Source organism: Poecile atricapillus, chromosome Z (assembly GCF_030490865.1).
Source record: "Poecile atricapillus isolate bPoeAtr1 chromosome Z, bPoeAtr1.hap1, whole genome shotgun sequence".
In the NCBI taxonomy this organism is placed as follows: domain Eukaryota; kingdom Metazoa; phylum Chordata; class Aves; order Passeriformes; family Paridae; genus Poecile; species Poecile atricapillus.
The window spans coordinates 54,683,759-54,709,017 of NC_081289.1; the positions used below are offsets into that span (position 1 = coordinate 54,683,759).

Here is a 25,259-nt window from a genome sequence, read left to right on the forward strand (position 1 = left end):
ATAAAACCATGGTAAGCCCTGGATCTGGAAGCCTGTCACTACTCAATGAAGAATTCAAGCAGAGTTTCCTGGGAACAGTGGAGGTCCTAGCTTAGGGGTGTGGTAAGTGCCACCACTAGACGTGACGAACATACAAAACCGATGCTGTCAAGCAGCCCAAGCCCACCAACTCTCGTAAGGCAGTGCTGCGGCCTCGGCCCCCTTTGTGGGATGCTGTACAGCCCGCCCGTGGCAGCAGGTCTGTGCCGGCCCGTCCCATCCTTCCACAACCCAGGGACCAGCTGATCCCGCACAGGATCCCTGCGGCGTCCGGAGCCTCCTTCGCGGCTGCATCACCTTCCTGGGCATTCTGGGCCGCTCGTCCCCGGCCAGCGCCAGCCCCTCGCAGGGCGCTGCCGCGGCTCCCCGCCCGCCCGCCCGCTGCAGCCCAGCCCGGCCCGGCCCATTCCATCCCGACCCGACCCGAACCGACCCGACCCGACCCGACCCGACCCGGCCCGGCCCGGCCCGGCCCGGCCCAGCCCAGCCCAACCCAGCCCAGCCCATTCTATCCCGGCCCGGCCCGGCCCGGCCCGGCCAATTCCATCCCGTTCCGTCCCGGCCCGGCCCAGCCCAGCCCAGCCCATTCCATCCCGGCCCGGCCCAGCCCCCTCCCCTGTCTGCGGCGAGCGGCGGCGGGAGAAGGGCGGCGGCGCCGTCACGTGAGGCCCTGCCTGGCACTCGGTTCCCCGCGCAGCCCCGCCGCCGCCAGCCCGGCCCGAGCCCCGCCGCCGCCTCGCTTCGCCTCGCCTCGGCTCCCCCGTTGCTCCCATGCCCAGCAGCGAAGCGGTGCCTCTGGGGCTGGGCGCCTGCCGCAGGTCGGGGGCGCTGGGCGGGATGCTGTCGCTGGTGGCGCGGCTGCTGGAGTGGCTGCGCTCGTTGTTCTGGAAGGAGGAGATGGAGCTCACGCTGGTGGGGCTGCAGTACTCGGGCAAGACCACGCTGCTCACCGTGCTGGCGGTACGCGGCCCCCGGCCCGGGGCAGGGCGGTGCGCGGCGCTGCGGGGCCCACAGGCGGGGCAGGGCCGCGGGGCTGGGGCTGGGGCGGGCGCGGCCGCCCGGCGGGGCTGCGGGGGCCGCCCGCCCGCCCGGGGCCGCCGCCCCGCGGCCTTTCCCCGGCAACAAGTGCGGGCTTTGCTGCTGCGGCGCTGCCACCAGCTGCCCTGAGGTCCCGCGGCCATGCGGTGGGATGCGGAGGGAGGGGGGGCGGGAGAGAGTATGAGACAGCTTTTGCATGGTTTGCAGCCTCGAGAGTTTCACAGCGGGAGGCTAAGGTGTGAGTGAAAGTGTTTTCAGAGGGAGGGAGAAGATGTCTCCTGGGTCTGGCTGCAAAGTGTGCCAGTCTTGGAGCAGATTCATGGACGTGGGCTCTTGCCGTGGTTCAGGTTGGCTTTCCACGTTCAGTGTATCCCAGAATAATATACTCTGCATCCCTCAAGGCCACAAATTGCCCGTTACTGAATTTTCTCCTCCCATCATTTGCAGCAATACTAATGCCTCCCACAAATCCTCCATAGCTCTTCCCCAGCATTCAAGACTGCAGCATTCCTTTCCCGCTCTGGTGATGGCCTTGCAGCCTCTCTATGCTGACGCCTGCCATGACATTTTCTTTTTTGTCACCATGCTGAAATACATTCCTTGTCTTAGTTTGCTGTGCCCTCCAAACTGCATTTGGGTACATCCCAAATATTTGCTTTTCATCAGAGGATGGAAATATATATATGTGTATATATATATATATATATACATTACATTTTGCTTACTTCTGATCATGAAGCTTAGTGGAGCTTTTTCTGCAAGGTATCTCTTGTGAGGTGCATCACAGCTTCAGCTGCTACGAGATGAAAATTTCTAGATCATCTTCAGTCCTTTTTGTGAAAAGCCAATAGATCATGAATCAAAACCAAACTGGGAGATGTGTGGGTCAAAGTCAGAGAGATTGAAGTAATGAAGACCTGAAGATTATATGATATTTGTTACTCTTGCATATGATTACGGATTAAGGGAAAAATAAGAGATTATGCATTAGTGTGAATGAAGAGGAGGAGAGAGAGCACGAGAAAAAGGAATGGCAAATGCCCAATGGAAGTATGTTTTGGGTGACATCAGCAGTCAGTGGTATATACCTGTATCTGGTATTTTAGCTGGTTTGTCAGACACTCCAGTAATCTTTCTAAATTAGGCCTCGGTGCTTATTATACCCATTGGAAGTTGCATTATGACATTTCCCAAGGGTGGGCCTTGCCTAGGAATGGGGAAAAGGCATGACAAATTACATTGCTTTGTGGATTGTTTCCATGAACAGAGCAAAGAGGAACACAGCGGTTCAGAGACCTCAGTAGAGTGTGGTGCCAGACTGTGTCTTTAACTATTTGTCCACTCCCATGTACTATACCACCAATAGAATGGCATTGTAGGTGTTTGTGATGTTGTCTTCAACACCAGAGCACTCCTCTTACTGCAGGTCTGATTTTCCCTGCAAATGTTATTTCTTAAAGAGTATTCTACAAGACATTCCTGTTTTGTGACTTAGGCAGGGTGACACATTGCAGGTTTTGTAGATTTTGGGTCTTCCAGTCTGGACATGAGATGCTGTGATAATCACCAAAGAAAAGTGGTTGGAGAATTTTGAAAAAAAAATTAGGATAAGGCAATGAATTAGAATTTGCTTTTGAATACTGTTGATATGGAAAAGGCAAATAGAGAACGCTGTGTATGTTTGTGAATACGTAGCTAGAGTGTGACAATGAAAATAGCTGTTGTAAAGTTGTGGCTGCTTAAAATGCAGGCTGCAGTGGATCACGAAAAAACATTGGAAATTACAACTTTTTTAATTTTACAAGATCACTCAGAGATCCTTTCATGCTAAGATTGGATAAACACCCTTTTAGACAGTCTGCTCTCAAGAGTTTGAGCCATATTTAGCCCTTAATTAACAATGTAAACCTTGGATAAAATCACTGCCACATACTGTGGATGTACATTGATGTAATGGAGTAGAATCTGGTCCATGGTTGTTGATATGTTTGGGGGTAATGACAGTTTTAATTATCAGTTCAATATTCAGAAACTTTAGGAGGACATTGGAAACTTCTTATCATCAGTTATTTTTCATTTGTGTTGGGAGGTAGTCTGTTTTTTATTGAAATAAGACAAAATTTTTTTACATTCTTAAATATTCACAAAAATAGACAATTTGCCATGTAAGCCTTCCTTAGCAAGCAGAGTAGTACAGATTTTTTACTTTGTGGTGGTTAGGTGGTTACAACATTTAAAACACGGTAAACAGCTCTCGGATTGATGTGGGCAAACAATTGAACCAATTCCTTTCTTCACTTTGTGGGAAAATAAAAAAACTGTAGACATAATACTTTCTTTGTATCTGGTTCCATTCAATCAGAATGGAGAGTTTTTAGAGGAAAAGACTAAAGACCAGTGAAGAAGATGCTAATTCTTTACATTCTGCCCCAAATACTAGAGCAATTATGGTGGTTTGGTTTTTTTGTTTAGTTTATTTTTGCCTTCCAGTTTAGCATGTTACATATGATGTATAATTTGCTGACAGAAGTAGAATTCTGACTTTCTGCAGCCTCCTGAGTCAACTGTCTGGTTTTCTAGGCATTCCTGTCCTTGAGTAATGATGCTACATTTTCAATGTTTATGTGTTCATTTGTGTTAGTATGTCAGTCCTCCACAAACATAGGTACTACATATTTTAACAAGTTTGTATAATATTAAGATTGGAAAGGAACTCCAAGATCATCAAGTCCAATGACCAAACACCACCCTGTCAACTAAACCATAGCACATCCAGTCCATTCTTGAACACTTCCAGGGATGGTGACTCCACCATTTGCCTGGGCACACCAGTACACAATACACAAAAGGGTTTACTGGTTGGCTTTGTCTTACTATATCCAGTTAAAAACTTCTGTCAGTGCTGGCTATGTGTATCTGTATGAAACTGCAGGGGCTTTTGTCTTCACTTTCTTTTCCCTACTGCTGTTGACAAGTTACTGAAGCAGGGAAGAAGAGAAAAAAAAGAGACAATAGATGGTGAAGATGTATAGTACAGAATTTAGCCAGAGGATTTCCATAAATGAGGTTGAACAAAGAACTGATGGAAGTTTTTTCTTGCTTGAAGGATCTAGTTCCAAACTCCAAAATCTTGAGACAATCATGGAACTGTCAAAAGTTGCACAGTTTTTAAAGACCTAGATTAAAAATTATTAACCTTACATTGTAAATGCAAACTGGAGGTAGAGTGTATTCTCGCTCCACCACAAAAAGGACAGAGAAAACTTTCAGAAATTGTACAGGTCCCAGTAACAGCCCTGGAGGGGTAGACTGAGAGACACACTGCTCTTCCAGTGCACCCTGAAGCTCTGGTCCTCCATTTCTCGGATGAGAGACAACTGATGGAACATGACTGCATCCTGCTTTGTCCATATACCCGTATATTCTTCCAAAAAAAACCAACCAACCCAAGGTTCATGGTAAATATGAGCAGATAGATGCAGAAAGGCAGTGGCAGGCCCAGAAGGTGCTGCTTTCCTTGCTGGATGACTGGAAAACCAGGATTGCTGTGTGTTGCAGAGAGCACCTGGGCCTCTGTTAGGACATAAGTAACAAACTGCTTATCTTATTGTACCATGTCCACGAGACACAATAGCTTGTTAATGGTGCATTTCCAAAAGGAAGATGAATGATGAGTTACCCACTCAGATCTGAGTTTTGTCTTTACCCTTGTCGTGGTTTTAAAGCAGTAACAAAAAAAAAATTACTTATTTCTTGCTTTGAGATATGGATTAGAACAAGAGCAAAACAGGCTTAAAACTTAAAAGGAATAAAGAAAGTTTATTAACAAAACTACAAGAATAAAAAAAACACCAGAATAAACTTCCAGAAAACCCTTTTTATCCCCTACTACCCACCATTCTTTTGTTCACATGACAACAGAGAGACAAAAACTTTGGAACTTTGGTGTTTAAAACAGTCCTAATTCCTGCTAGAGTCTTTTTATCAGTCTTTGTAGAGAAACAGACGTTTTCTTCTGCTAATCTATGGAGTTTTCCACAAGAAAGCTATTTCTGTTATAGCTTTCTATTTCTCTGATGCCAGCTGCCCGGAAATCTGTCATCAGTTCACTCCTCCCATTTCACATCACTCTGAGGTGTGTATGGGTCAATGAGTCTAGGGATGTTATTTTTAAGGATGAGTTATTAAAAGGCAAAAGTTCTCTTCGTCTGTTTCTGTGAGCTTCCCTGGAAACAGAAGTTTTCTCATTGGCTCTCAAGGCCTCAAATCTTCAACTATTACTCTATCTCACTCTGTTCCAGCACCTCACTGTATCACAATTACTCCACCTTTTGCTCAAAATCCAAACTTTGAACACGCTATTCCTCCGCATATACTCTGTCATGAATTAAAAGAGTTTTTTCAAGACCTCATTGTCCATCTCCATAGCTTTAACAGAAAAATATTTCAGCTTATAAAGCATCTCCTTATTCTCTACCTTTTCTGAAGCTTAATTCTTTTCTCTACTGTCTCTGATAGTTTATGAAGTCTCTTTACATGTTGATTACTCTCTTTTTCTCTCTTTGGATAAAAGGATTAATCTGCAAGTCTCATCTGGGTAATGAAAAGGTTAAAATCTTGCCCAGGCTTTGTAGATGGTTCTGTGATCTCTGCCGGAGCAGCAGCTGGAGCTGTCTGTGATGGAAGATTCTTCATGGCTGCTCTGCAGTGTGGTCGCTGTCTCAGCCTGCCGCAGGTCAAGAGCTTTTTTTCCTTTCTTTACTCGGCAGTCTCTGGTGAATTCAGTCACAGCAAAATCTGCAGCTGAGCCAGGGACCTGCCTGGCCCGGCCAGAGCCTGGGGCAAGCCCCGCAGGCCCCATCTCCCGGCCGGGAGCCGCTGGGCCCAGCCCAGCCCCTGCCCGGGCCACATGGGCTGGGCAGGGAACGGGAGGCCAGCCGGAGCTCTGTTACCTTTCACAGCCAGGAAACAAAGAGAACAAGAGAGCTCTGGCTTTACATCTTAAGGAGGTGTTCACAGGTTGACTTAAGTTTTTAATGGTCAAAACTGCTGTCAATTTTTAGAAATGACTGATAATTGGTCAGGAGGAAAGATTCCCATCAGCCACCAGCAGCTTCAACTTCCTTAGCTCCTAAAACCACCTTAAAGGTAAAGTCACCCCATGACAACCCTCAAAAAGTATCTTCTGCAGTAGGTAGAAATCTTTAAGATTCCCATTGGTGTGGCGAGAAATGTCTTTGTTGTGAAAATATTTCTCTGAACTGAGGGAGGAGGCACCATTTTTGTGCTGAGGGTTTATGTTTGGAGTTTATGGTACACTGAGTTAGTCCCTTTTACTTTTCTGCCTTAATGACATTGTCTTAGCCCTGCAGCAGGATTCCTTTGCTGTCACCTACACAGAAAAAAACAAGTATGCAGATAGTCCTCTCTGCATGGGTGGTCCTTCACTGTTTATATTTGGAGTTAAGCTAGTGGTAACTGTAGTGAGAAACTAGAGGAAAAAATCATGTTGTAGTCAGTTTTATAATATTTTATCATATTGGGGGTAGGACTAGGTGACCTTTGAAGGTTTCTTTCTTTCAACTCATCATCCTACAATTCTGTAATTTTGGCAGTGTTGCCAAAGGATCAGATAAAGAATTATCTGAAGTCTCGTGGTTTTTGGGGTGATCTTTGTTGCTGAAGAGAATAAAAGATCACTTAAAGGGGCTGAAATGAACAGTCTTCCTTGATGTGACAATGCAATAATTGAAGTGCTGGCCAGTGCTCTTGCTGAAAATTAATGTGATATTTTACAGTATTGTAAAATACCATTTTTTAGATTGCAAGTGAGAACATTTCCTGTATGTATCAACTGTTTTATAATAAATACAATTTTGGTTTTATATTCTAGTCGGGGCAGTTCACAGAAGATATGATTCCTACAGTAGGCTTCAATATGAGAAAAATAACAAAAGGAAACGTTACCATAAAGGTAGGTGTGCATGTTTAAATTAATACAGAGTGAATAAATAATGGAGTAATTTCAACTGGAAATATGAAAGACAGGAAATTTGTTTTAAGATTATAGGGTCCCTTATCTGTTTTTCTAGCTCCAGACTAACTTTTTTTTTAAGCAATAGTAATATATTTCTCTGTTACATTAATCTGTTTGATTTCATTGTATTCCATGCCAGGCAGAAGCTTTGTTACAGTTTTTTGGTTTAGAAAGGTCATAAAATGTGGAGATACTGAGGTAGCTGAGTTGACTTCTGGGGGTGTGTCTGTCTTCTCTCTTCCCCTTCTCCCCTCTTCAGCTGTAAGTGAAATGGTAGGTATCTCAGTGGAGAGTGTGGTTTAGCTCATGCGTTAGCAATGCTGAAATAGAACATCTAGCTTAAGTCAGTTATTGGGGAACCATCTCAGAGCTACAGAGACATATAGGCATCAAAATAGAGGTAAATCACTCCAGTAGCATTAGCACTGTCTGTTGTTAGACAATGAAAGGAGCCTGGTTGATTAGTCTAGATGAAATTCACAACTTCTAGCTAAAATTAGGTCAAGGGAATCCAGATTTTTTGTCTTTACCTTAACTTTTCCCTCCTTTTCCAAAACATGTAAGTTCTTTTCTCCCTCAGTTCTATAGATATTCTTCCTCTGGTTTGATATGACTCCTGAGCCACTGATCAAATTCCAGCGATGCCACAGTCAATAAAAAAGTTACCGCATTCAACCATAGTTCATAAATAATCTGCAGGAAAAGGAATTTCCTTTGTTTTTTGCCTTTTGCACAGAAGCAATGAGGCCATGATTGGTAGAGAGAACACAGGCATAGTTGGAGGGCTGTACTGATGCTGCTGCAGAATTGTCAGGTGTAGAAGAAAACAGAAAAGTCGTTGATGGCTCATTAAACTAGGCAAAAATATTTTGCTAGTAAGCAGTCATCAAAATAGTTCAAGAAGGAACTGACTAACAGTTTATACGAGGGTTGTCTGAGCAAATGATGTTGCAAGATTAAGTTGTGCAGGGAGGGTGTGGGTGAGTTTCTGTGGAACTGTGCCTTCTTTTACTCTGATCTCAAAAGTAATTTTATATATAGTTGCTATAATAGAATTTTTAAGAATAGGGAGATAATGCTAACATAATTAATATGTTTATTAGTTTCAAAAATGATACTTGGTTTGGAAGCCAGTCTGCACAGGAAGATACATTGACTCGTTCTCACAGTCTTTCTGCTACAGCAGCATTCAGGGAAAGTAAGGAGTGTAGGGGAACATGACTCTTACAGATAGATGCTTATTTCCTTAAAAGTCTGTCAGGATAAACTACTTGTATGTCACTGTTCCTATATATAGGTTAAAATCTTACAGGCTATTGCTAGATAAGGTTTCCAGAATTATTTTACTTTGAGAAAAATGACATAATCTGTTGATAAGTTGATGACTCAAATGACGAGGTGCCTATTGCTAGAATCCTTTTATGAGCTATTTGCAGCCCAGCAACAAGGATTCAGAGTAAGTTTTTCTTTACCCTTTTTATCCCAACAAAACAGGTAACCCTTCTCATAGAAATATTACGAGAAATGTTATGATATTCAACTATCAGCTATTAAAATTAATGAATAAAGTGTTATTTTACTAAACCTGTGAAGTTCTTTAAACATGACAGGAATGATTATGCTAAGGAAAGACCTGACATTGTGTCTGACCTTTTTCAAAGGTTTCAGGGGGCACTGCAAAACAGAATCAATTAAACTTATTATAAAATTGAGGTTGAGAAATCAACTGAGTCAAAAAGTCATCAAGTGAAAAATTCACATTCTATAAGTATAGGATTGATTACTTATGGAAAGGTAAGTTGCAAACCCAGTAATCAGGTAATACTAATCTTTTATCTGTTGCTGTATTTTGGGGTAGGCCACTAAGAAGGGAGTACTATGCTAGTACAGTGTCACTGCCTGGTTTCTTCACTTCAGTTTCATCTGCAGATTCCATACAATTCCAGAAGGCAGAAAGAACTGAAACCCATGGTCTTCTTTCTCCTGTCTTTTGATTTTGGAAGTCATTTCCAAAAGCTGGTTGATTTATTCTCATTTTTAGTCTCTAATCTTACTATGTAGAAATATGGTCACTGGCATGTGTGCATGTATGGTGAGTATTTATCTGAGCCACACTAAAAGAAAAGAAACTGATTTATGTAACCTGAAACATTTTGTAGGAAGATACCAGTTTCAGATGTTCTTGAATTGAAGCTAAACCTATTTAGAAATGTATGGCTGTCAGCTTTAACCATGAATTGTCAAATTTTGACTTATCAATATGTTTAATAACCTGCCACCTGTTACTTCCAAGAAGAGAAGGCAATAAAGAAAGGATTTTGCCACATGGTGTTTGGAATCTAAGCAGGCAGCTTTGTATTTTGAGATTGTGGTTGAGGTTGTTGGTATGATTTCTAGCATCAAAATATGTTACATACTACAACTTAGGGATCTGCTAGAACTATTCCATTGAAGTTCATTACAAAACTGATGGCTATCTTTTTTTTTCCGTGAACAAAAAATCTGACTGAATTGCTTTGAGATTTTAATTCCAAACAAGTTTTGCTATTTTCTGAGTGATTCGATTTTGATGTTTTTTTCTGGTTTTTTAATCTGCTTAGTAATAGCAATCCTTTTGCTTTGGTGAGATTTACTGTTCAACAAGCTAGACAGCAATAAAACTTACTTTAAGAAGCCAAGTTTCAAGAACCTCAGAAGACTTGAATCGTGAACTGCTATTTAAAGGGACTTTGGTTCTTGCAGTGATGGTCTTTGAACAGTCTCTGTTAAAAGGAAATAGAGCACCACAGACATGTATACGCAGAAGTAATGCCACAGATTCATTTCCCTTGCTCTTGCGTTTGTTTTTCTTAAAATAGCATGGCCAGGTAGATTGTGCACTTCCTGGCCATTGTGGTCCAGAGAGTAGAGAGCAGGTGCTGGGGGACTGGAGCTGGTGGTGTGGGCTGTGGTCACCCCGGCTGTCGCCACTAGATGCCGGTGTCCCTCCACCACACCCTGCACAGCCTAGCTGTGGGAGAGCAAAGCTGAGCTTCTTGCTGGTTGCTCTTTGCTCTGATGTGGCAGAGAGGCAAGAGAAGGATACCAGCTCTGTGCATTCCTCTGCCAGCTTCCTTTGTTACAGCACTCCTGCTCTGGACAGTAGTGTTTTCAGGTCTCTACACATCCTCATAGAAGCAGAATTCTTCTGCTTTGTAATGCTTACTCCTTTTATTCAGGTTATCTTCCCTGTTGTATTGTCATTTCAAATGTCATGCAGTAATACAAGCCTGTGTGTGTTCTCTAAGTGTAGCTCCAGCAGTGTTTTCAGCACATACTGGCTATACTGTATGACTTGGATTACTCTGAAAAAGCTCTGCTATGTCTGGCCTGATTTCAAGTCAAAGCAGTTATTTCTATAGAAAAGGGATTTTTGCTGGATGTCCCAGTGTTTTGTGATAGTTGCCCATAAGGAAGAGCTGTTGGACTGGTGGATTGAAAAGGGCTGTGTTCCAGAGCAGGAAGCCCAGTGACTAGTGCTAACTCCTAGGGATTGTTTAGTGGGTTTATTAGCGACCTGGATGGTGGGACAGGGTGCACTTTCAACAAGTTTGCTGGTAGTACAAAGCTAGGAGTGGCTGGTGCAGCAGAGGGTTCTGCTGCCATCCAGAAGGACCTTAACAGGCTAGAGAAATGGACTGATAGGATTCTTAGGAAGTTAAGTACAAGGACTTTGCTTTTGTGTCCTGTTTAAAATCCACCTGTTGATCCTTCTAGCATTGCATTTTGTGTCTCTGATAAAATGGCAAAATAGCCCCTGATCACTTAGAAATACTGTCTCCCATTAAAATGCCTCTGTGCTTGTTATCAGGAGTTAAAGATACTTTGTGAACATTTTGTGTTGCAAGTCTATTTCCAGTTCTTCTATGAAAATATTATGATTAAATTTTGAGCATTGAAATGCACATACAGCTTTTCTCTTTTATAAGATCTGATTAAAATGCCTAATGGTGTGTTTAAAAGTTGGGCTTTATCACTAGTGAGGAGAGAGAACAGAGTTCTTTAAAGGGCCAAGACTGATTTCAAAGAACATAGTGTTCTGAGAAATATTGCCTGCAGAAAATGTAACCACATTGCACTTTTTTTTTTTTTTTTTTACTCTATGAGCGACTGTGAAGGCATTTCCAATATGTAGGATAATAAGTAGTAAGTATTCTAAAGTAGTAAGATATTCTGACTTCCATATTAAGTTACATTGCTGGTAGGTACTACAAGTTAGGCTGTATAGATTTGTATATACAGGGAAATTTATGAAAAGGTTTAAAATTATTAGATTTTTTTAGTCTTCTGTTTATTAGGCAAAAAAGATAGATATTTTTGGTTGAAGATTCCAGTCTAGAATAGGTGATCATTTAGGATTTCTCCCTTGTGAGCTTAGCCAGGTGGTAAGTAACCCAGCCTGAGCCAGTTGTCTGAACCTGCTGGAGAGCAGTGAGTGCTTTGCAAGAATTGTTCACCAGGTAGGCAAGGTGGGTTAAAACAGAGTAATTTCCTGCTGTTGGTGCCGTCTGAGCACTTCAGTAGCCAAAGAGAAATTTTTGTCACCTGGATTAAATGCCTAAATTTTAGGTGATTGAAGTTGTCCCATGCTTTCCAGTTGCTCCCTGTCATTACACACTGAGTTTACTGTGAATACAACAGCTGTTTGTTGTGTATGTTTGAGCTCATTGGTCACATCTCAGGCTTGCCTGTGTACATTGTCGTGGTAGATTTTACTGGTGCTGCCTTATTTTGCCCAAATATTCCTCTCTGCTTAACAAATTCCTCACCTGTTTAAGTTAGGTTTTATGGCTGATACTTTCTGTATACATCCAAGAAAAAAGATACATTTCTGAGTTCAGATATTTGTAGTGTTGGATTTATTTTGCAGGTTAAAATGCCTGCATGTGAACAGCTATATGTCTACAGTGAGGCTTAAGCTCTTTCAATAATAGTCAGAGGACCTGTAGTCAGTACTGTCCAGCCTAGAGTGTAATTCTGGCATCCGAAACAAGATGTTAGATCAGCTGAAAGGCCATCTAGACTTTGCTGACTGCTGTGAAATTGTAGGCAGTGAATTCACACATTGACATCTAGATACAAATTTGTCATTGTAATCTCTGTCCACAAGGAATCTTCTACCCAGCATATCTGAAAAAAAGCCATGTAACATGACATCTAGAAAACCCTTTTCCTGCAGCTTTCTCATGAACCATCAAGCCTTTCCACAGTATGACCTAATTTGAAGAAGCACAGCTAGAGAGTTAATGAACCTTCCTGTAACTGAACGCTTTCAAAAATCTTTGAACCTATTCCTGTGCATTTTTGCTCAACTGTCATGATACAGCTCTGTGCAACAGAAAAGGATCTGCTCCTTAAACACAGCTCATAGCTACAGTCTTAAGATGGAACCTTAGATTCTTCTGAAGAAACTGGAAAGAGATAAATCCAAAGTTTCATCTTTTAGAAGAATTTGATATATTGTACTCAGGTAAGTATATGGTAAACAGTGGCTCCATTATGATGATCTAGTTCATAGATTAAAACATTCCACTAATTAATTACAGTGTAGACCTGTAAGCACAATAAGAATTGCTACACTGTAGGGGTAGATAGAGACAAATAAAACAGTAATGTATAAAATGTGGCACTAACGAGTTATGTGCCTTTGAGATTGGGCCTGAAGAGAAAATCCTTGAGATTTTAATCTCCTGTGAGGCAGTGGTACCGGATATCAAAGAAACTTTTTCTCAGTTTGGTCATTCTGTAAGCTTTTGCTGATTCTTTAAATCAGCTGGTGTTCTAGCGATAAAATTACCTTTTAAATATTATGAAACTTTTATTCCTGAGCGGCCAGTAAAAGTCATGGGAGAAATTTGAATACCAGCCTCTTTTTAAAAACAACCAGACAAGGCAAACTTCTTTTTATAGCTACCTGTATGTTCAGCTGTTTAGTCTCCTGCCTATCCCCATTCATACCTAGACCATAGTTTCTACCTGTGCGTTAATACTGGGATGTAAAAATAGTTGATATACAAAACATACAACACTCATGCAAGAAAACTTCTTTAACACTATGAGCTCTCCCCATTCCTTCCTGAGAACCTCTTCCATTCTCACAGTTCTGTCTGTTCAGTCATGTTCTGTGAAAATGGTTTGGTGCAACAATTTGTGTTTTGAATTAAGTAGTTAACTCTTTCATTGGCTATTCAATGTAATAAGGAGTATTGGAAAGTTACTATTAAAACCATTTTGTTTTCAAAGGTAAAGAGGTAAGGGTTTTTTTCATTTCATACATTCATTTTTTCTCCATATTTCAGATAATTATTATTATGTAATCTGAATAATAAACTTGGTTCCAAAGCACTGTTAAAAACACTTAGTCTGTATTGTGTCCTTCATGTTGTACTTTAATGAATAGCTGTAAGCCTGATTAGGGAAACTGACTGGAAATGACTTATCTTCCTGTTGTTTCAAGGTGACTTTTTCTCCTAATGAGAGTAATCTTGTTCTGCAGTTCAATTTAATATCGTAAGATACAGTATATCATCAAGCAAGGACAAAACCAGTGTTTTTTTGTCTTGTGTTGTTTATTTTGTGATTAGTCCAGGCTATATCATCTTGTAGATATTCATGGCTATCAGCATTCCAAAAATCTAATCTGACTACTAGCCTGCTCTATCATCTTCCCCTTTTTTTCTCCCCTCTGCTTCTTTTTACTAAGAAAATAATTTAGCTTCTTTTTTGAGACACACAGATGTGCACCAGATGGCTTTGGATAGTTTCAAGGTCTTGATGAGTTATTGGAGTAATTAGTGTTGGTGTAAGTTTTGTTGTCTAACCATAATGCTGAACTGTGTATTCATTACATCGAAGCTTTTAAAGTATAAAGGTTTATTTTATTAAGACCTTTGGTACAGGGCTTCAAATATCAGTACAGATAATAATTGATACCCATTTCATGGTCAGAAGCTCTTTCATGTGTAAAATTTTTGATCTTATTCAGGGGATCAAAAGGCACTCTACATTTAGGTGATACAATAGTTTTATGTTGGAAGGAGTGGTTAGATATCAATCAGGGAATGATTTTAATGGTGAATTGGGAAATATTTCTTTCTAAAATATGAATATAAGATATTGAAAATGATACAGAAATTGGTGTATAAATATGATTTACAGGCTGTGAAATTAAAAAATAGTGGACATTAATTGGAAAAGCCTTATCCCATGGGTCTGTGAAGTCTTGCTCTTTTATGCCAAGCTTTGTTGCCAGAGAAGGCATAATTTGGATTTATAGTGTAAATGTGAGGACAACTCTTAAAAAATTTTGTATCTGTATATCTTACTTCCAAATTTAGTTCTTCTGTAATATACTTGCCTCCTAGATCTGGTATACAGTATATATTGTTTTGATAGCTAAATCTGCTTAAAATAAGAAATTATTACTTCTCTTTTTCCTTGGCAGAGGAAAAAATTACTTTTTATTTTTTACTTTTATTTTTCAGTATTCATCATGGTCTTAATCTGTGTGTCACTTGCTACACAACTGTCTTTGGATGTAGCTGTAACAGATACATTATCTCACAGCTCTGGCCTATATGATGCATATATGTTAACTGGTATTTTGATCTGAGAAACAGTTTAGGAACAAGATACTGTCATCCACCAAAAATATCAATTTTTGCAAATTTTTGCAAAATACTATTTTTTTTTGCAAGTAAAGCAGAGTATGTAACTCCTGTACAGAAAAATGGTGTATTAAAAAATAGGAATTCCATGGGATTGCTGGGCACTAATAGCATGTGTAAATATTTATGGGATTGGAGATTTTATAACATCATAAGAAGAATTTGAGCTTTCTTTCTTCAAGAAACAATGCTTAATCACTTCAGGCCCACCAAGACTACTGTTTCCTTTCTGGTTCTGATTAATTAATCCATGTGTCTTTTAAAGCACATTTGTTGAACCAGTGGGAGAGCTGTGGAGGTATTGGAGCTGCTTGGAGTGGGGAGTATCATCCCTTATGTGGATTCAGTTTGCTGTCCGACCAATTCTTTGTTTATTTACTGTCTTTATCCTGTTGAAGATCTGATACATTCTTAATTCAGGTTTCCCTAGCCACATTAAAAATTAACCTGCATAACTGTTTCATACAATGAAGATACTCTTTTTTGTTTTGAGACTGTGCATTTGCAATAATTCACTTCGGTATCTGAGTAAGACTTTTCTTTCAGTGAGTGGGAAAGGGTAACATTCTCCAAAAAGAACATTTGGAGCTTTTGGTGTCACAGGCCTTTGAATGTGCCTGTCCCCCTCCGTTAGCTGGAAGGGCCCAAGAAGACCTTTGAATAAAATTCTGTAATTGGCAATACAACCTGCATGCTGCATGTGTGAGTTAATTCATTCTGTTGGGTTAGGACTATGTAGTTAAAAACTATTTTGGGCCTGGAGTGTTCTTACCTTTTCAGGTGTGGGACATTGGAGGACAGCCAAGGTTTCGAAGCATGTGGGAGCGTTATTGCAGAGGAGTCAATGCAGTTGTGTAAGTTTTCTTTTGTATGTCCATAGAAAATGTACTTTGCAATCTATATTATTATAAAATCAGGTATTACATTACATTATATATAAATAAAATACATTTTTTTTTTCTGTCCACCTCCATCACATAAGAAGTACAATAAAAGTAGTGTGTTCTGCATGTGCAGCAACCCAGACATGAAAGTAATTGCATATTCCAGGCAATTTTTTCCCCACAGGCTATATTTAACGTTATGTTCCTATATCAATAAATGCAGGGCTTATTCAACTTTGCATTTTTCTAATGCTCTGGTCAATATCAACACGTTTGTCACATTTCAGATGTTTTAATGCAAATTTCTGCAGGTAATGGTCAATATCATAAATAACTATTCTTCGTTGCAGTTACATGGTGGATGCAGCCGACTTAGAAAAAGTAGAAGCCTCAAAAAATGAGCTACACAGTTTGATAGATAAGCCACAGCTGCATGGAATTCCAGTAAGTATTTTCAGTATTATTCTTATCTGAATGTTGACAGTGTGACCTAAATCTTCATGGGTTTCTCTGGTCTCTTAAAAATGCAAGGTTGATGCAGCCTTGATACACTGAGCATTCTTAGAAAAATTATTGTGATTTTTTTTTTTTCACAGTACTCAACAACTGATGAATGCTGCACTGTGTTTGTACATTTTCTTGTCTAAAGGTCAGAATAGATTCCAAAAAATTTTGTTTTCATGTGTGGCATTATCAGACAGTAATTGCTTCCAGTCAGTCCCTTGTTGGCTGGGTTTCAGCCAGTGACCCAGGTATGTTTCTGGCAGTATCTTACAGCATGTGAGATCAATCTTTCTGCAGGTTGTCAGACAGTAATATCAAGTGCTGTCCTCTGCTTCCAGAGTTTGTGTAGGAGCTTGGCTTTTTATGTGTCCTGACTTTTTCTTGACTTAGTATTTCAAACTAAATTGTGTGGAAAAAATGCAAATACGCATCTGTTCTCCAGTTGGAAGTGTCAAAGAATAGTGTATTCAGCTGAAATTCTAATGAGGAATACGAGGATGGAGACCAGTGTTGTTTATTTAAATGTAATTTGCCAATTTAGAAATCCATCAGGTTATCATTGGTCTTTATGTTGACAGCACCAAGCAAGAGTTCATACCTTGATTAAAAGAAAGAAAACAGTAGTACATACAAATGAGGAAGAAGTTGCTCACAACTTGATGGCTCTTCCTTGGCCCCTTTTTTGTAAGCAGTTACTTGAACGCTTGGCCACTACAAGTAATTGAAGTTACCTGAGGGTGAGTAGACAGTGTAAGGACTTAAAGAACACAGTTGAAATCACAGAAGGAGCAGGAAGTTCACATAAGGTATGCCACCACAGCAGGAACTTGAGTTAAGCACAAATGCCACAGTAGGCAGGAGCTAATTGCAGGCCCAGTGGAGCTGAAGGTTTCGTTTACTTAGCATCTGGACCTGCTACCCATCTAGACATTGCCACCTTGGCAGACGGTGGGAAGGGAAGTGTTTGTACACATGCCATCATGGGAATGGCATCTAAACACATTCCCAGTTATGGGATTGGCATCTAAACCCCATGGATACCTGGGACTTGATCTGTATAAAAATGGTACCTCAAGTCAGACTCTCTCTCTCTCTCTCCCTCCTCTCCTCCCACTATGCTCAAAGGAGAGTTTTTCAAGTGATTCTCCATATTATAAGGTTTGCTACTGTTGTTGTGATTTTATATGTTAATTACCTATTGAACAAATCCTACAAAAGGAAAAGAAATCTACAATTATGCTGTTCATGGGGAGTGACATTACCTGTCCTTTGCACTTTCTTAACTTTTTTTTTGCTTCTCACTTTTCCTTACTGAAATGATTGGTCTCTTGTATCTTCAGTAGTATTTAATTAATTTCTTTGCCTTTTATATGTTATAATATCACATTCCAAATGCCCAGCCTGACCCATACGGTAATTTCCAAGGTGCAGTGATGTATTTTTTACTTACTTTTATTTCACACATAGTAATTAGTATTGAACTTCCTTCCATTTATTGTGTTCAGGATTTGACATTATAGATTTTAGAGCAACTTTATTAATCTGGACTGTGAGTAATGAGTTTAATATGTTCCAGATTCATGGGGTATAATGGGACAGTCTTGACTTAGAATTGTAGCACATCTGGAAAACAGTGATGCAATCATAACTAGAAGAACTTTCCATTACTTACTTTATCTTAGAATGTGCTCAACCCATTTATCTGACAGTCATTTATACTTGAGGCCTTGAATAGGAACTGAAGTTCCAGCATCTATTCGGTCAGTAAATTTTCTGCATTTCTTGGACATAATTCCTAATGGATGCCTTTCAGATTTGTACCATGGATGCTCAGATTGAGACAGAGGTGACTGGTGTTCAGGTGATAACTTGGTTAGGCTTGGAGGCTGAGCTGTTCAGTGTGTCAGGAGCAAAAAAATGGAGAGAGAATTTTGTCTGGGTCTTTAAGACAAGCCTCTGCTGCTGATGCCCTATTTCTGATTACCATCAGTCTGGTCCTCTGAACTGAATATATTTCAGTGGCTTGTATGCACCTGATGCATGCTTTCTGCCACATTTCTTTGCATTTAATCTGACACCATCCTATAATGCCATCTGGAATGGAAGGATTCACTTCCAGAGGAGACTTCTGATACTAATACACCCAGAAATAATTTGATCCAGTTTTCAGAGAGTGTACATCCAGCATCTGGTCCTGACTAGGAGCGAGATTTCCATTATGTTCCCACAGGCCTTTGTCATTTTGTTAGATTCTAAATAGCTGCAAGATCCAGAATAATGCCAACAAAAAATTACAGACAAAAATAAACTAGTGTTGCTCCTGGATTTAATATGCATATGAATTATTTCTTTCAGGTGTTAGTTCTTGGAAATAAACGAGACCTCCCAGGTGCACTGGATGAGAAGCAGTTAATTGAGAAATTGTAAGTAGCTGGCTTCTATAAAAAGCTGAGACACTGTGAAGTTTGATTTCTAAGTCAAAATTATTGATGATCTGTGGCAATAATTTGCTATAAAAGATGCTATTTACATTCTCAGATATTCCACTTCAAGCTCTGCTGGCATCTGATGTATTGATCTAGGCTGATAACTGACTGCAGTAGATTTGAACCGCTCTTGATTGTTGTTTGGTTGTGTAAAGTTGTTTTCCCATCACTGAGAACAGAACTGCTATGGATAGTGAAAGGGTCATTTTGACCTCTCACAGTACAATGCAGTGTCAGTTTAATGCCTGAATGGCATTAGAACAGAACCATATAAATCTGGTGTTGGTAAATTTAAGCTAGTCAGGTATTTTTGCCATATATCCAAAACACAACTTAGGAATTACTGAAAGTAACGAATTGATGCATAGCAAATGTCATTGTAAAGAAAATACAGAATTTTGTAAAAGTGAGCAGTATGGCACTAATTTTATAAAATAGGATTCACAAATCACATAATTTTAATTAGTAGGAAGTGAAGTGAAGTCTTGATATAGTAAGGATGGTCTAAAGTCTGAGCTACTAAACTGGGACTCACAGAATGGCTGAGGTTGGAAGGAACTGAGGTCATCTACCTGCTCAAGCAGAGACTTTCGCCCCTTGGAGCTGATTGCTCTGGACCATGTCTAGACAGCTTTTGAACATCTCCAAGGACGGAGACTTTGCATACTCTGGGCAACCTTTGCTAGTGCTTGATTGCTCTCAGAGCTAAAAAGTGCTTCTGTGTCTTCAGAGAGAGCTTCCTGTGTTTCAGTTTATAGCCATTGCCTCTTGTCTCATCACTGGGCTCCATCTTCCTTACAGGCTACCTTCAAATTTTTGTACACATTAATAAGAAGTTCCCTAAGCATTTTCTTCTCTAGCTAAACAGTCTCAGCTCTTCAGCCTTTCTTAGTATGTGAATTGCTCTAGTTCCTTAATTTTAGTTGTCCTTTATTGGACCTTATCCCATAGATTCACATCCCTCTTGTACTGATGGTTCACAGCTGGTCGGGTACAGCCTTACTGCTGCTGAGTAAAAGGGAAGGATCACCTCCTTCAGCCTGCTGGCCAGCACTCCTAGTACACCCCAAAATACCATTAGCATTTGTACCACACTGCTTGATTGTTTTCAGCCTGGTGACCTGCCAGGACCCCCATGTCCTTTCCTGCAAAGCTGCTTTTCCAGACAGTTGGCATTTGACATGTTCTGGTACCTGGGGTTGTTCCTCCCCAGCTGTAGGACTTTGCACTTTGCCTTGTTAAACTGCAAAAAAAGCCCTGCCAGGCCTTTCTCCAGCTTGTGGAGGTCACTCTGGGTGGCAGCACGACCCTCTGGTGTATCAGCCACTACTTTCATTTTTCTGTCATCAGCAAATTTGTGCTTTGCCCCATAATTTGCAACAAATGAAGAAATAGAACAGGATTGGACCCAGTATTGGTTCTGGTGTACACTGGTAGTCACTGGGTTCCAGCTTGTCTTTGTGCCACTGATCACCCAGTGATCAGCCAGTCCTAAGACCACCTCACCATCTGTGCATCCAACCCATACATCCTCAGCTTGTCTGTGGGGATATTATGGGAGGCACTGTCAAAGCCTTATCAAACGAAGGTGCAAGTGATCATCTTGTCTGTCACATGCCTGGGAATAGTTGCATCATCACCTTCGCAGGAATCAAGGTGGGGTCCTTCTTTTTCTGTAGAGTGACATTTGCCTTCTGCTACTGTCAGGCACCTCTCCCAATTGACAGGATTGTTCAGAGCGGCCTCACAATGATATCAGCCAGTTCCTTTATTGCTTGTAGGTGCATGCCACCAGGGCTTATGGATGGACATCTCTATGTCAAGTTTGCTTATTTATTCCCTGATTTGATCCTCTTCCATCAAGGGTACAACTTCTTTGCTTTTAACTTACTCATGATTTCTGGGGCCTGGGGTTTCTGAAGGCTAATCTTGCTAGAAAGGCAGCATTTCATGTCCTATGTAACCAGGACCCGTCTCACTGAGCAATGAGTGCACATTTTCTCCTGTCTTCCATTTGTCACTTTCTGGTTTTCTTCGGCATCCCTCATGAGATCCAACTTCAGCTGGGCTTTGGCTGACCTCCTGATGTCTCTGCATTCTTGGACAATGTTTCCTTATTCCTCCCAGGTTACCTGTCTCTGCTCTGACCTTCTGTATGCTTCCTTTTTATTACTGGGTTTTTCCAAGAGTTTATTGTTCATCCACTTAATGCCTTTTGGCTTTTTTTCCTGGTTTGTTAGGATAGATTATTCTCAAGTCTGGAGATGAACTTTGAATATTAACTGGCTTTCTTAAGCCGTTCTTTGCTACAGGGCCTAACTATGTGGCACTTTTCCAAGTAGATCCCCAAGAGGCCAAGGCTGCTCTCCTAAAGTCCAGGGAGGTCCCTATTTAGTTCTCTTTTCTTTACTAGAATCTCTTATATGGTCTTCAGACTTCTCAGTGTCTTCCCACTCTCAGTCACTTCCCACCTACTTCAGGAAAATGTTTTGTGCATGTCTGTGTCACCTGTGTGAGGATAAATAAATGAAAAAACAATAAAGTGTTCTGAAGCTCTGAGAGGGGTTGGAGAGTTCCCAGAAAGAAGTTGGTTAAGAACTGGTTTCTACCTAAATGTAAAGGATCCTTTCAGTGGGAGTCAGATCTGATATTTTAAGTATGATATAGTAAACATCCTGATGACAAATGGTGTGATCATTTGAGTACTGTTATTTTATTATGATTTACTGGAGAAAAACCCTCAGAATTCTAAGGGAAAACAGTAAAAGGTGAATGATAAGACATGGGTAATACTTGGTTACAAACACAAAATGTTATTTTTAGCTTATGCATTTCTGTGGTTTTATTTCTCACTATTTTACTGACCTAATGTGTAATTCAAATTTTATAAACCTTATAGTTCAAGAAATGTGTGCTTTCTGTGTGCAGTGGGATATTTTAAGAATTTAAGGTCTGAGAATAGAATTGACCCCACTGAGTAAAAAGCAGAAAACTTAAAATTTAATGGACATTTCTGTTTTCAGTGTTTGTGGGGTTATAACTTTTTGTTTCTGTTTCTGTAGAAACCTTTCAGCTATTCAAGACAGAGAAATCTGTTGCTATTCTATTTCCTGTAAAGAGAAGGATAACATAGGTAAGCTTCTTCTAGTGTCATCAGTATATGCTTTGTACTTTGGATCACATCAGGTTTGAACATCTACCTCCACTATATTATTGAAGATCTCAATTTACATTGAAAGATATTTTGCAAATATTGCACGTGACTGTATTTGTGTCATTAAAAAAAATAAAATATATGTAATTAAAAAGCAAACTTGTAGAAATACGTAGTTCTATGAGAAGCTAATTTGTCAGGGACCTTGGAAAAGCATATTTAAAGTTTGAAGTAATTGAATCCTTTACAAGAAACTGTGCTACTATTGAAAAAACAGCTGCATATGAAGGCCTTCCAGTTATTAGGTTATCCTAAAAATAATATGGTGATTTACTCCATACACGGTTTTATTTGGTAAGCAGGTTTTATATGCATGTGGCTGTTCTTTGAACTGAGAGATGGGTACTTTTTTCCAAATGGAAATGCTTTTCCTCTGTCTCCTATCTTCCACTTTCCTATCCCTTTTGTCTATCGTGTTTTTCCATTCCCTTCCCTCCACAGGGCAGGAAGAAGGGATGAAGCACAGGCTGAGCTAGCAGCTGCAGAAATTGTCTGAGGGCATACTACCTGTGTGCCACCCTTCTCTGCATGCTGCTAAGTGGTGCTGGATGGGATGGGATCTAGCCCGGCTAGATATTTATAGCTGCTACGTGAGGAAGCCAGACTTAATAGAAGGGCTCAGCAGCTCTGTAGGGATCAGCTGAGTGAGAAAATATGAGAGTGGGAATGGGAAGAAAGCCACTTTCAGAGCTGGGGAAATTGCCATCCTACACAGGGAGAACCAGCTAGTGGAGATGGTGAGGAGACTGTACCATGGCACCTGGACTTCAGTGAGCTGGGGGAGATTTCAGCTGTGTGCAGAGATGTGTTCACAGTGAGAGCTTCTCCTGGAAGTGTACATGATTTGGGTATGTTAGTTTGAAGGAGACTAGACCCATGTTTGCTGCAGCTTGGGGTACAGCTGTTATCTCTGAGCGAGGGAGGTGCACAGAAGGCGCTACAACACTGGGGAAGATTAGGCTTCAGGAGATAAGAGCTGTAGAACACAACAGGATAATTTCAGTAGTTGAAGGGCAGTGAATGTAATTGAGATTTTTGAAATGTTGTGCTTGATCCTCATCAAATTGGTAAGGCTGCGATGGAGATTCTTAAAAGTGGGATTGTGACTGAAAACTAGGAAAAACAGCTTAATTTCTGAAAGAATCATGGAGAAAATAGGTATTGATCCCAGTCCATTTGTCTGGATGCCCTGGAGGAGAAAAGCATGCAACAAAAAGCATGCTAAAATTTGCATGAAAGGATGATCATTAATGCAGAACTGTAGGAGACCCTTTCTGGGGACGGTCTGAGACACGGCAAAGACTTCTATAGTCAAGTTAGGTGTTAGAAGTTTATTTCAGGGCATGGGATAGAGAGAGAGAGAGAGCCTGCTGTGAGCCAACAGATAGAGCTCAAAGCGGGCTCAGAGAGAGCAATACAAAAGAGGGTAAAATACGAATACATGAGCTCAAGACTTAAGATTGCTAAGAAAGAGAGTAACAGAACAGAAGTGAGAGAGCCGGGAAAAAGAGCAGTAAGAGTGTAGAAAGAGTGAGGCAAGAGGGCTAAGAGAGCATAGCAAGAGAGTAGCAAGAGAGAGAGAGACCAAGAGAACTAAGAGAGCCAAGAGCGTTAAGAGAGAGCTAAGAGAGACTAAGAGCGTGAACTCTCTTTTGCAATTACTTATATAACTTATACATATGAATATTTTATTCTTTTACTAACTAATCTTTCTAAGTATACTAATACAGTAACATTTGTGTGCAACCTATAGAAATCGCTATTTTTGCATATTTTTAGTTATCTCAGGGTCCTTCAGACCTTTCTTTATAAGGCTGGGGAGAGGGGTCTCAGCTTGGTTTTATTGCAGGAAAGAATGTGTTCTGGCATACCAGACCGGTTTCTTTGAATTATTTAAACCGTGCTTTCATTTGTATTTCTTCCTTAGCCTTTCTGGCTACAGAGTCATATTTATAATTTCTTTCTAATTCTACCTTCCCAACATAGAACAATATGAGATCACTTACTTGTGGAAGTTCTGGGAGTAGTGATGAAAAAGACTCAAACCCTAAGTGAGACTTGGTCAGGTATCTTCCAGTGTAATATTGTGTAATATTGGTTTTCCAGTGTGAGCTGCAGCCCAGATAACTGGTCTTATCAGGAAGTGTAGGTGTAAGGCTGCCAGTTACTGTGTCCTGAGATGATAATTATGTAGTTATTAGCTTTGCTATAAGTGCAGTGGGTTGGTTTTTTCTGCAGTCTCAGTGCCTAACCTGGTCTTCAAGGATATTCATGGAGTGCTGTCTTGAACTTAAGACAAATATTGCAACAAATTTCAATTTGAGGGCTAGAGCTGCTGCTGCCCCCTGACATTCTTCCTGCCTTCCTGACAGATGTTACTGCCTTGAGGCAAAAACATCTAATCTGCTCATGAATCAGTTTGTGAACTGCTGCAGTTTTCAGCTCAATGCATTGGATGGCATCAGGAGGGGTGCCAATTTCAGATATCAAATTTTAGTCGAGTGTTGCACGTCTTTGAGAGACCTTGGACTCCTACAACCTACATAAATAGCTTCTCAATGTATTGTCAGATGTTTACCCTTCTCATGCCTTCTGTTTGTGTATCTGCCTTTGTTCTCACACAGCATTTCATTCTGGATTTTACAATTTGTTTTATGGTCATCTTAAATCTTTGCTTTTTCAACAGTTCTTTATCTATGGCTTAGAGAACTTGATGTTAGTCATTATATTTCAAGAATACAAAATGCACACAATTTAAAAAAAAACACAAAAAACTAGAAAAGGGCCACCTGGAGGTTGAACTTTGGAACTTTAATTACGTGTGAATGAGAACCTGTGATTTCTGGGTTTTGTTTGGTTGAGGTTTTTGAATGTGGATTCACCTGCTAGTGTTCTGTTGTGCTTCTACACTGTGCAAACAGGCTGTTGAGTTTTTCATTTTGTTTCATCTATTCTGGCAGACATAACATTACAATGGCTTATTCAGCACTCCAAATCAAGAAACTGTTGAAGAAACTTCTGCTGAAGATAACTCTTCCCCAATCACTTTGACTCCTATCAGCTATACACACAGAAAAGATAAGGAATGCAACTGTCTACTACCAGGACTCACTGTGGTCATATTTGTTAATGGAAGTAAATCTGACTTGTAACTTGTCTGTCTATTTTGATTTTTTTTTTTTTTAAATCCAGATATTTGTCTGCCTAAGTGAAATTCCTGAACGCCTTAATACAAGACTGGAAGAAATCAATAATTTTTTGAGCTGAAATGTTTTGAGTTTATGCATGCAAATTGTCAAATACATAGTAATTTTTTTCTAATTTGAAACTGAATAAATTGTGCAGTGGAAA

At 40.4% G+C, this 25,259-nt stretch overlaps 1 protein-coding gene across 1 annotated transcript; it reads left to right on the top strand.

Annotated features, from left to right (window-relative positions):
* The first annotated feature begins 668 nt into the window (after positions 1-668).
* Positions 669-25,259, top strand: LOC131572835 (ADP-ribosylation factor-like protein 8B). Its single transcript, XM_058826219.1, has 7 exons — positions 669-999; positions 6,971-7,051; positions 15,601-15,674; positions 16,055-16,148; positions 18,564-18,631; positions 21,757-21,827; positions 24,869-25,259. The coding sequence occupies exons 1-7, from the start codon at positions 811-813 to the stop codon at positions 24,916-24,918; spliced, it is 627 nt and encodes a 208-aa protein (XP_058682202.1). The 5' UTR covers positions 669-810; the 3' UTR covers positions 24,919-25,259.